Below are 12466 nucleotides of genomic sequence, written 5' to 3'. Positions count from 1 at the left end.
TACAGTAAAATGAACCATGAGCGCCCCCCCAAGGAATAAAATAAAACCACACCAAATTACAACACAAGAAGCGCCACGTGCATTATAAACCATAAACATTACAGGCAGCTATTCAGCTGTATCAAGATAAGCCAGAATCAAACCCAGAATACAACCCTTAAGTTGATCAGGCTCCAATTAGAGGATGGCATGTTATGGTAAATTTACGCAATTTCTGTATCTCTTAGCCAACTGGCTAGTGCTACAAGTTCTCATGCTGGTTGTGGCTACTGCAGCCAACGCCGGCTTCCAACACAACGTGAGCGAGTTGAATGCCTGGTGATTTCACTTGTCATTTCCATTGGAACAAGTCTGCAAAACTTTGCTCAAATAAGGACAAAGCAGCAGAAGTAATGCACCTGCCAGCTGGTCGCCAACGGGGCTAGGGCGGGAGGAGCCATGTCGAGCTCATGGAGGTTTTCGTCAGAGCGGGATTGAAAATAACGAGGACACGAGAGGGTTTAAAAATAAGAAAAGGAGGTAGAATACATTGAATTGAACATCATTGCCATCTTGTAGGGATGATGGCCGTGACAAAAGACTGGATTTTCAAAGACCCACAAAAAGGTGGAAGGTTTGTAGGGAGAGAACTTGGAGATGTACGATCGATCAGGATGACTAGAAGTGAGATGGTTATCACTGATTGTATCTCAAAGCGTCAGATAGATAGAGCCATTAAGATCGAGACATTTAGAAGTTATCTCTGTGTGACTTGCTTCCCCCTCAGATTAGAAGCATTGAAGAAGGGAATGATAAGTGGCGTGCCACTGTCAGTAGAGGCTGAGTCATTTCGGGACGTTGCAGGTGAGTGTGAGGCCAGTAGAATGACTAGATTCCGATAAGGGAAGAAAGGGGACAGCAATTCTGTGTGTTTGACCTTTGAAGGGAAATTGCCGTAAAGAGTGTATCTTGATTATCTGAGATACAGGGTAAGGCCATATGAGAGAGCTCCTCTCAGATGCTTTTGCTGTCAAACATATGGACATGTTGCTGCAGTATGTAATGGAGTCAGAAGGTGTGGGAGTTGTGGGGAGGACAACTGCAATGTGGAAAATTGTGAAGTGGAGAAAGCGCTAGCAAAGTGCCTGCACTGCAAGGGAAATTGTGATACGGGGTCAGCACAGTGTCCAAAAAGAGTTAAGGAAGAGAAAGTGAATAAAATGAGCTCAGAAACTGGATTGTCATATGCTGAACCAGCTAAAAGAATGGACAGAAACAACGAGAATGATGTGAGACACGAAGCTAAAGAGGACAAGTCAAAAAATCATGCTGAGTTTTGCGTTTGTAAGGACCAGGTGAAGTTTTTGGCCTTTTTGGCAATGTTAATTAATTAACTGTACTACTGGGGTAGAAAGAAAATCTGAGAGAACTGGCATAATTGTAGGTGCAGCAAGGACATTTCTGGGTGTTGTAGGAGTTTCTGGAGAAGGTGTGCAGCTGCTACTGAGAGAGGCCTTTAGTCCCTCTCAGAAACCTGTGAAATAAGTAATTTGATTCAGAAGACATGAGTTTTTTTTTTAAGTGGGTAGACATTTTGAGCCACTCTCCATTCCAGTCGGTGACCGTAATGCACCAAATCATTGTTTGCCCAAACAAAAGTAAGCCTAAAAAAGAAGGAGAAGCCAAAGCAACTGAAGCAGAACAATGGGTGGAAGAAACGAAGACAGCTAACACTGAGATAAGGGATGCTCTGCTTTATTCTCTCAGACAACAGAGAGCCCTTCAAGCCAAAGTATCAGACCTAGAAGAAAGATTGCGTCGTAATAATATCCATACATAACGGCATTAAGGAAGGCACAGAGGGAAGCTCAATGCTAACATTCACTGACAACTTTCTGAAGACGGAGCTGGCACTCGACAGGGATGCTGATCTGCAAATACAGTGAGCCCACTGGTCAACAGGCCCTAAACCTCAACATGAAGCCATGTCCAGATCCATTCTGATTACTTTTCAGAGATATGCCATCAAAGACAAAATGCTGAGAACAGCCTGGGCAAAGAAGATCATCTGTGAGGGGGGAAAGTGGTCACGCAGATCTTCTACCGAGGTGAACGATAGACTCAGGAGTACAAAGACAGAAAGTAGAAGTCTTACAATGGCAGGAAAAACACTGGGGTTTCTGTCCATGTGTGCGTGTATTTCCCTTCTCCTGGTAGGCCAAAAAAAGGGTTTGTCACCAAGTCCGAACGCCGGCTGGTGGAGATCTGCACTCCACTGAGGGCACTCCTCTACTTCTTAAAAGAAATTGGGAGAAATGAGGAACCTAATGAAATAATACAAAAAAATGGAACAGGCCTACACTAAATAAGTAGTTTCAAAACTTTACCAGGGAATTGCAAAGGGCAGGGGACCTCCCACAAACTGTATCAAGGAGAGAGGGGAGAAAGAATTAAATGATAAAATAACGAGTCAACAATGGGAGAACATACGTATGGGAAACTATTTTTCCCACTTCTTGTTTTATGCATTGGCATTACTCCTACAATGAAAACACATCTAGTATCGATAGACCGTACATGTTGGAGAAATTTGGGGCGATGAGGCAAATCACCGCCACATGTTTTGGAGCCGCCCAGCTAATCTGGGGGGAATTATTTGCAGAATCATGCAGCATATTCTTGGGCGGCAGATCCCTTTGACATGCGTGTCTCTTTATTTGGGCAATCTGCCAGAAGGAATAACAGGAAATGACAGATGGCTCCCTGAAAATACTGACTGTAGCGGCAAGAAAAGCAATCAGTCCTAAATGGTTACAGACTGATCCACCTACAGTAGATAATTGGCTTGAAATCATCAAAGAGATTCATGAGCAGGAAAGACTGGCTTACTAAGACTGAGAAATGATTTCTACATCACAAGATAGACGAAGTGGATAATACATTTGTTGGAATAAGGAACGTATTTGGTGGTCCCCCCCCCCGCCTCCTCATCCTCACTGCTTAAAATGCCATTTACCTCCCTTCTGCTGTATGCTTTGCCAATCAAGGAAACCTATGTGCAAATGATGTAGTGCTGCATAAAGACCCCCTGTCCACAATCCATAATGTGCGTTGGATGTTGTGGATGTCATGGTGCCTCGCAATGAGTTTGTCATACTGTTCTGTTGTTTTTGGTAAAAAATAAATAAATAAAAAAAATCTAATAAAATCTAAGTGCTTTCCCTGTTCGCTGTTAGGCTGTGGGTAGGACAGAAATAATTAAAAGCCCTGAAAGCGATAAAAAAAATTATATGCTCCCATCCCGTCAAGTTATGATGGGCTGTTGTAGATTCCTTTTTGGGGGGGGGGGTTTCCTCCCTTTTTCTCCCCAATTGTGCTTGGCCAATTGCCCCACTCTTCCGAGCCGTCCCGGTCACTGCTCCAACCCTTCTGCCGATCCGGGGAGGGCTGCAGACTACCACATGCCCATGCCTCCTCTGATACATGTGGAGTCGCCAGCTGCTTCTTTTCACCTGACAGTGAGCAGTTTTGCCAGGGGGACGTAGCGCGTGAGAGGATCACGCTACCCCCCCCCCAGTTCCCCCTCCCCTCTGAACAGGCACCCTGACCGACCAGAGGAGGCGTTAAGTCAGCGACCAGGACACATACCCCCATCCGGCTCCCCATCCGCAGACACGGCCAGTTGTGTCTGTAGGGGACGCCCGACCAAGCTGGAGGTAACACAGGGATTCGAACCGGCGATCCCCGTGTTGGTAGTCAACGGAATAGACCACTATGCTACCCGGATGCCCGGACTGTAGTAGAGTGTAGCAGTACCTAGCAAGGGATGTTCAAATTCAATTCAATTCAAATGGCTTTATTGGCATGACGGGGCAATGTACCTCTTGCACGCATGGTGATATAGTACTGCTGTGGGCAGTACTTTATCACCATGTACTCGTCTCCATGGTATCACTACTTCTGGAAAATTCAGCCAATTCCAATCCAAATGACCTTTCTTATCTAACCAAGGTACCCGCAAGCTCCAGTTTTCGAATCTGAAAATTTCAGGAGCCTTTGCTCACGGGGCTGGAATGAAGATCTGCATTATATACATGAGCCCGGTGTACTATCCTCCTCCCCAAATTACCATAAGACAGTACCAGTGGCAGTAAGAAGCCTTTTGACTAGACCAGAGCATAAACTCAAACCTGCGAGGGCTCAGACACAATTATTTGCATCTTGGATGTTTTTGGAAGCAACCCCACCCCCACCACCACCCCCCCCACCTCCCAGTATGTGTCACAGGAGAGGCAGAGAAGCTGCCGTGTTTGCACAGAGCTCAGCTGAGGAATCGGAGTTCCTGGTGCTTCAGTTGCAGTTTAAAAATGATGCGTCATCTCAAGGGGGGTCCGCTCGCTGGTTAAACGAGTGCACCGACATCCATCACATAATAATTTAGAGACATCTTCGCAGAGAGCGCCTACTGAAAAATTAAGGCCGGCGATGTTATAATGACTGTGTTTAAGGTCAATTATGTAACACCTCAGAGGGGGTTGAAGTTGATGCCCCCTTCTCAAACTAATAGAAGATCGCGAGGGTAAAAGACTGCAGAGTGATGCTTGATAACATTAGTTTACGCGTGAGACGGGGGCCATCTGATCAGGAGCAGCAGAACAGTGCAGCCTTACACCATCTTTTGCTTTCACCCACCTACCTATATATTTAGAGCCAAGTGGACCCCCACTTTCTATTTTTTTGAAGGTCCACGTGATGTGTGCGGGTGTGCAAGAATGCCTTCATGCTTGCAAGTGTGTGTGTGTGTGTGTGTGTGTGTGTGTGTGTGTGTGTGTGTGCTAATAGACTTGTGTCTCACCGTCCATGTCAAGTCTCTGCATGATGATGGCAAGCTCCACTTCGCTGGGCATGTAACCCAGGGAGCGCATGGCCATGCCAAGCTCCTGTTTGGAGATGAACCCGTTCCCATCACGGTCCAGAACACGGAACGCCTCGCGGATCTCTGCAAGGCAAACGCAAAATACGTTACTCTGGATTTGTTTGCATCGTCTTCTTTTTTTGTTCTTTCTGTCTTTTCAGAGGAAACATCAGACATGAAATAAAACAAAACAAAATGCTGGCTTAGTAAGAAGTGACTGTGATGTAACTGGGTTGCAGTGATTTTTTTTATTTATTTATTTTAAAGGAGACTGTCATCCATTGCAGCTACCTAGACTGCCAAGAAAAGGCAGTTTGTCTGTTGCATTTTGAGGAATCTTTTATCCCCCCCCCACCCCACCCCACCTTTTTCTCCCCAATTGTACTTGGTCAATTACGCCGCTCTACTGAGTCGTCCCGGTTGCTGCTCCACCCCCTCTGCCGATCCAGGGAGGGCTGCAGACTACCACATGCCTCCTCCGATACACGTAGAGTCGCCAGCCAGTGAGGAGTTTCATCAGGGGGACATAGCGCGTGGGAGGATCACGCTATTCCCCCCAGTTCCCGAACAGGCGTCCCAACTGACCAGAGGAGGCGCTAGTACAGCAACCAGGACACATACCCCCCCCCCACCGGCACGGCCAATTGTGTCTGTTGGGATGCCCAACCAAGCCGGAGGTAACACGGGGACTCGAACTGGCGATCCCCGTGTTGGTAGGTAATGGAATAGACCGCTACGCTACCCAGATGCCCCCCTCTTCTTCTTCTTCTTTTTTTTTCCGAAGGAGGCTATCATCCATTGCAGCTACGCAGACCGTCGAGAAAAGACAATTTATTTGTTGGATTTTGGGGAATCATATTTAAAGGTGTGCACAAGCATCGTTTACACAGTTTGATAATGGGGATTTCATGATATACGAAATGGGTTAGGGTTAGGGGTTAGGGGTTAGAATTGGGTTAATGTTGAGGTACGGCCTTCATCACTGTGCTTTGCGCCTTCGTTATGAGATGTGTGATGGGTGTGACAGGTGTTACTGAGGGGTGTTGCTGGGCAGCCTGAGGCCGGCCGGGCTCCAGCAGCGGGTGAGGCAAGGAGGTGTCTCTCTTTTTCATTCCTGTATTATTTATCATGCCTTTTATGTACCAGCCTCACTCTTAAAGATTACAAACTCATCTCATTAAAACACAGGCCACAGTGTTAATTAAATGAAGCAAGCTTGAATATAATCACTTGAGCCCTTTGGAATAAAGTGGGTATTCATGGACAACCATTAATAAATTCATATCTACTCCGACTCCGTCCAACATTTATTTCCCTTTTCGGGTAAGCCAGCCGTCTATAACCCGTCACCGAAGATGTTTGCATGCAGTCAATAATCTGATTAAGGTGAATAATGGAATCAAGTTTAACACTATGACGTCATTGTTTCGTTTGTAAGGCGTATGTGTAGCAGAGTTGGAATGGAGCGTTTACTCAGTTTATTATTCAAAATGTACATCCCACGCAGACCCGCCCACTGTTTAAAATAAAGATGTGTTCTGTTTTATTCTATTTTTTTGCGTTTTTATGTTGGTAAAAGTTAGGCATACTGTTGGGTCTTAAGATGTTACACAGCCACCTGCCACTACTGGGAGGGCTGCGCCCACCACTAGGGGGCGCTGCAGCCCCCCCTCCCGCGCTAACGGCTGCGTGCGACCCTGCTTCCCAACGCTGTGTTCCAGACTTCATGGGAAACTTTTGAGGTATCAATCGCTTTCATGTTAATGAGCACGAACATTCGGGGTTTCTTTTTTCCAGTGTCACGCGTCATGACGTTCTTCGTCATTTCCGGGTCCGGTGCCGGTACAGCGGGGCCTTCGTGGTGCGCGCGCTCGACCAATTCTCTTGTAAGAGCTCTGATTAAGATTTATCGACCAAGCGGAGCAAATCAAATGATTGATGAAAAATTCAGCTGTGCTCCACATCACACCGCGCTTGATCGATTTAGATGTTAATTTGATTAAAGCTGGTTCAGGTAAGGTGTTTACACGGCGGCTGCAATAATCTCATTACTGCTTCAATCTGATCGAAACCGAATTTACGACTCGCGGGTAAACACGCTGACTGGCACTGCAGACAACGGTCCATTCTTCCCAGGTTGCCATGGCTGGTTACTAACACACACACACACACACACACACACACACACACACACACACACACACACACACACACACACACACACACACACGCACACACACTACATATATATATATACTTAAGAGCTGAACTGGATGCAGAGGTTGTTCAGTGAGTAGATTAAATTAACGATTCCCCCTTTTCATATTGTGCAGATATGAAGATAGAGGAGAAGTCATCCCAGACGACACTCCGGGTAATAAGACTGCGCCGCGCGGCGGGGCCGTTCCGGCGGATTATGCTGCCGATTCCCACTTACAAGTAGGTCAGCAATTAGTAGGTGTTGAAAGGAATTTTCACGGTGCTTGACAGCAATCGTCAGGAAACATTACAGCCTCTCTCTTGAGACGAATCAAGGTGGAGAAGGCGGGGGCTCTCCCCCTCCCTCTCTCTTACACCCACGCGTGTGTGTGTGGGGGGGAGGGGGGGGGCTGTTCCAAGCCTTTCACACAGATGCATCACCTGCAGCCTTTCTGACAGACTCTTCTCACATACAACGCCTTCCCGCCTGCCTGAGATTGTAGACGCACACACACACACACACACACACACACACACACACACACACACACACACACACACACACACACACACACACACACACACACGCCATCTATTCTGGCGGCAATGGTGAGTCAAGCCTCAAAGGCCCCTCTTACAAAACACCCGGTCAATCTCCGCCTAATTACCTGTCAATCATCCGCCATTATCTGAGGGGAGCCGGACAGGGAGGTGGGGGTTTAACGGTAGGATGACTCTCTTGGCGAATTTATTGACTTGATAAAGAGAGGAGGGCTTTGTAATTCTCTCTTCACCCCACTTCCATGGGGTTAAACACTTTATTCTGCCCTGGTGGAACAGTGGGGGGACGGGGGACGGGGGGGGGGTACTCTCAGAAAGAGAGTAGTGTTCAAATCACAAATTCCCCCAAGTCGAATTCCTTCAGTAAAACTTTATCAATGAATTTTGCATGGGGTCCTCATTACTCCCTCCCTCCCTCCCTCCCTCACTCACTCACTCTGTCTCGTCTCTCTCTTCATCCGTTTCTCTCGCTTCTCTCGTTTCTCTCTCTGTCTCTGTCTCTCTGTCTGTCTCTGTCTCTCTGTCTCTGTCTTTCTGTCTGTCTCTCTCTCTCTGTCTCTGTCTCTCTCTGTCTCTGTCTCTCTGTCTCTCTCTCTGTCTCTGTCTGTCTCTCTGTCTCTGTCTCTGTCTCTCTCTCGCTCTCTTTCAGTCTGGATGCAGTTAATACTCCCATTCTGACATGGTATGTTGCTGCCTCCTCCGTGTCTATGTAATAAGTCTGTCGCATATCTGTGTCCTCTGCCTGTCTTTGTTCTGTCATTTGGGTGCAAGCTGCAGTTCATTCTGCTGGTAACTAGTTCAGAGTGCCCCCCCCTCCCTCTCTCTCACAAAACAAAACAAAGTGAGAATCAGAGGACGGGGACTGGGCTCACGAGCGAGCAAGAATTTGCCCCCCCCCCCTTGAACGAGCTGGTCCCTGACGTATCACTGTGAGACGCCTGCAGTGAATGCGTGTTTGTGAGTGTGGGGGTGCGTGGGCATGCATGCATGTGTATGTCTGTGCTTGTGTGTGTGTGTGTGTGTGTGTGTGTGTGTGTGTGTGTGTGTGTGTGTGTGTGTGTGTGTGTGTGTGTGGTTGTCTGCAAATATGTATTTTGTGTCGCATGTGCGTCTGAACAGGCATGCTTCCCTGCTTGCAGGTGGTGGTAGTGTGCGTATCTCCGCCAGGTGAATGGGCAGGTCCTCCTCGCAGAGGGTCGTTACCGCGGGGGATAAAAGCAGCTACAGAGCAGAGAAGCGGCGGCCCGGCGCCGGAGTGATGAGCTCGCCGTCTATCTGCACTCACACACACAGATGAAAAACTAGAAGACCCCTCAGCATCTCTCTGAAGTGAGATTACGAATTATTCATGGCCAGTCAATAGCACGGCAGCGAAAATCCCCATCGGATTTTGATCAGTGATGGACAGGCCCGGGATGAAACCCCGGCCTATCATGATGTCTGCAGACATTTATTTCCGCGTCCAGCCAACCGATGTTTAAACCCCTCCACCCGTCGATCGAACACACGGGACTGTCGATAGCGAGGCGCAAAACTCAAGATGTGGCGTAGCTGAGCCCCCCCTTTTTTTGCTTTTCAAAAGCAAGGGTCTCGCAGAACTGATCGGTGAGCTCCCACCGGGGACGTTGGATTAGAAGATTTGAGGAGGAGACAAAAGGATTTCATTGCAAAGATTTCTCAAGCAGCAACTCGGAGGCCCACATGCATGCCCACATTGGTAAACAAGCGGGTTTGTACCACACCAAGATTCATGCTCTCGCTTCTGTGTGGGTCAGGACAGACAGTTCAATCCCCACAGGGACAGACCATGTTGGGTCAATCTATTAGTCCACTCGCATCGCTGTTAACGTCTTTTGGTTGAGGACGACGCCGCGAAATGAAATATGTCATGTCACGGTGTATCACCCTCTCTATGTCTGTCTGTCTGTCTGTCTGTCTCTGTCTCTCTGTCTCTCTGTCTCTCTGTCTCTCTCTCTCTGTCTCTCTCTCTCTCTGTCTGTCTGTCTCTCTCTCTCTGTCTCTCTCTCGCTGTCCCTCTCTGTCTGTCTGTCTGTCTGTCTGTCTCTCTCTCTGTCTCTCTCTCTCTGTCTGTCTCTCTGTCTGTCTCTCCCTCTGTCTCTCTCTCTCTCGCTCTGTCTCTCTCGCTCTCTCTCTCTCTCTGTCTGTCTGTCTCTCTGTGTCTGTCTGTGTATGTCTGTCTGTCTGTCTGTCTGTCTGTCTGTCTGTCTGTCTCTTTGTGTCTGTCTGTCTGTCTGTCTGTCTGTCTGTCTGTCTGTCTGTCTGTCTGTCTGTCTGTCTCTCTGTCTGTCTCACACACACACACACACACACACACACACACACACACACACACACACACACACACACACACACACACACACACATCATTTGAAGTGTTGCGACTGATGTCGTTTGCTTATCATCTCAACTGGAAATCAATACGTCCAGTCAAGCACTGTAAGAAACACGGGCAGATAAAACGCCAGCCTGTCTCTGTCTCCATCTCTCCCTCTCTCTCTTTCCTTTCACTCCTCCATTTCTTCCCCCATCCCTAAACCAGAGCACTCACCTCCGAGCTCCTCTGTGGAGATGCTGGTGAGCTGGAAGGCTTCACTGCCCTCCGTCAGGGAGCTGCTCAGGTAGTTGTCAGGATAGAGCAGGCCCGCCCGCACATGGTGGAACGGCATCTTCTCCCTGCACAGCATGCAGACAAAGACGCACACACACACAAAATCAGGAATCAGGGACAATTTGTTGTCATTTCTTCCACGTACCTGCGTACACAAAAGAAACCAAATTCCATTTTCCCCATCCCGCAGCAGTGCGACACAAAAGACCAAAAAATGTTTTCCCAAAAACGACACCACCAAAAACGTACAAAAACAGAGAGAACAAAGCGACAAAACAAAAAACAAAACCACCACAAACAGTTAACAACACAGTCCACTCAGTGCAACACAGTCCAAAAAATCCTACTGTCCAGAGGACGAACGAGCCAGGATGACTGCCGGAACTGACGGTCCGCATGGGCTAGCGGTTAGCTTAGCCTGCCCTGCTTCCGCGTCCTGCAAGACCGCCCTCGGTGTTTCCTCCTCGGGCGCGGCTCCAGGCAGGGCCGTGGTCCCTGGGCCCACATGACGCTGCAGACCTGGCTCCCCGAGCCGATCCAGCGCCAGCTCTCCCAGCCATCAAACGAAGACAAAACAACCGGAGACTCAGATGTGGACAAACATCCCTCATGGACGGCACTGGGTGAGGCCGCCGCAAACGTAAGTTCGCGCCGCCATCTTCCCACACCAGCACTGGGTGAGGCCGCACAAATAGTAGCTCGTGGTGTGTTATCAACAATTAAAAACAACACCACAGTCTGAATAAGCCTTGAAAGTGTGTTTGCATGGATGTTTTGGAGTGTGACAGACAGAAGAGAGAGAGAGAGAGCGAGAGAGAGAGAGAGAGAGAGAGAGAGAGAGAGAGAGAGAGAGAGAGAGAGAGAGAGAGAGAGAGAGAGAGAGAGAGAGAGAGAGAGAGAGAGAGAGAGAGAGAGTGTGAGTGTGAATGTGAATCCTATAGTAGCCAGCTCAGTCATAAGCTCCCTTTTTAAAAACGGAAGCTCTTGCATTGTTCCATCTCCTGGGCTAATGATAATTTATGTAAAAAAAAAAGTTTGAAAATAAATAAAAGAGCCGTCTCCTCACAGACAGAATCACAATGACAAATTATGTAATCACATTATGATTCGATAGCGACGCCAAAACAGAAATAAATCTACTGTCATTACACACATACACGCTGTCGGGATATAATCAGCAAGCCCAGTATCATCCGTCACTTCTCCCTGTTATTTTTGTGGTTTCCCCCCCCATCTTGTCAGCTCAGGGTTTTCAGTATGCAGAAGACGTGAAGTGCTCGCGCTCTGCTGTCAGCCGTCATCTCCCCTAACTTCTCTGTCAGAGCCTTTGGCTCCTGGTTCCTCCAGGTGCTCCCCCTCCTCCCCCCTCCCCGGCCACCCAGAGAGCCACTGGGAGACCTCAGGGGCCTGACAGAAGCATCAGTCATCCATGCAGCCTGCTGCTGCTTGCTGCCGGACCACGGTGCTTGCCTCTGCCGGGCCCACCGGGGTCATCCCTGTGAACGGTGTTTCTGTCGAAACGTTTAGACACTTTGGCAATGGAGAGCGCGTCATATTCTTGCCAAGAGAACATACCGAACTGAATATTACAGGAATTAGATTGAAAGAGGCAGATTGGCGAGAGAGAGCGAGAGAGAGAGAGGGAGAGAGAGGGAGACACACACACACACACACACACACACACACACACACACAGACCACACACAGAGACAGACAGACAGGCAGACAGACAGACAGACAGAGACAGACAGCAAGTGAGTGAGACACACACACACACACAGAGGGACAGAGAGACAGACAGACAGAGACAGAGAGCGAGCGAGCGAGAGATAGAGCAAGACAGACAGACAGACAGAGAGAGAGGGACAGAGAGACAGACAGAGACAGAGAGCGAGCGAGACAGACAGACAAACAGAGAGAGACAGAGAGAGAGAGGTCAGTGGTGTAGTCCATAACCAGGCGTCGGCCAAATAAGAGAGAGACATGGATAGAGGTGTGTACAGCCTCTGGGGACGCACAAACCAGTACATTCTTAATGCCGGGGGGTGGGTGGGGGGGTGCGTCAGGAAGGACATCCGGCGTAAAATCTTTGCCAAATCAAATATGCGGCTCATAAATAAGATTTCCATACCGGATCGGTCAAGGCCCGGGTTACCAACGACCGCCACTGGTACTGTTAACCA

The 12466-nt window shown here is 48.4% G+C and overlaps 1 protein-coding gene across 1 annotated transcript in view; it reads right to left on the bottom strand.

The window, feature by feature from the left end:
• Window positions 1–10341, bottom strand: part of caln2 (calneuron 2) — a 42774-nt gene extending 32433 nt beyond the window's left edge. Inside the window, exons 1-2 of the mRNA XM_056285274.1 lie at window positions 10224–10341; window positions 4835–4978 (exon numbers count right to left, since the gene is read on the bottom strand). Of these exons, the coding sequence (XP_056141249.1) occupies window positions 4835–4978; window positions 10224–10341 (262 nt within the window). The remainder of the gene's footprint in view (window positions 1–4834; window positions 4979–10223) is intronic.
• Window positions 10342–12466: the final 2125 nt, after the last annotated feature.

This window comes from Lampris incognitus, chromosome 8 (assembly GCF_029633865.1).
Source record: "Lampris incognitus isolate fLamInc1 chromosome 8, fLamInc1.hap2, whole genome shotgun sequence".
Taxonomy (NCBI): domain Eukaryota; kingdom Metazoa; phylum Chordata; class Actinopteri; order Lampriformes; family Lampridae; genus Lampris; species Lampris incognitus.
This window is presented reverse-complemented; position numbering and strand designations above follow the sequence as displayed.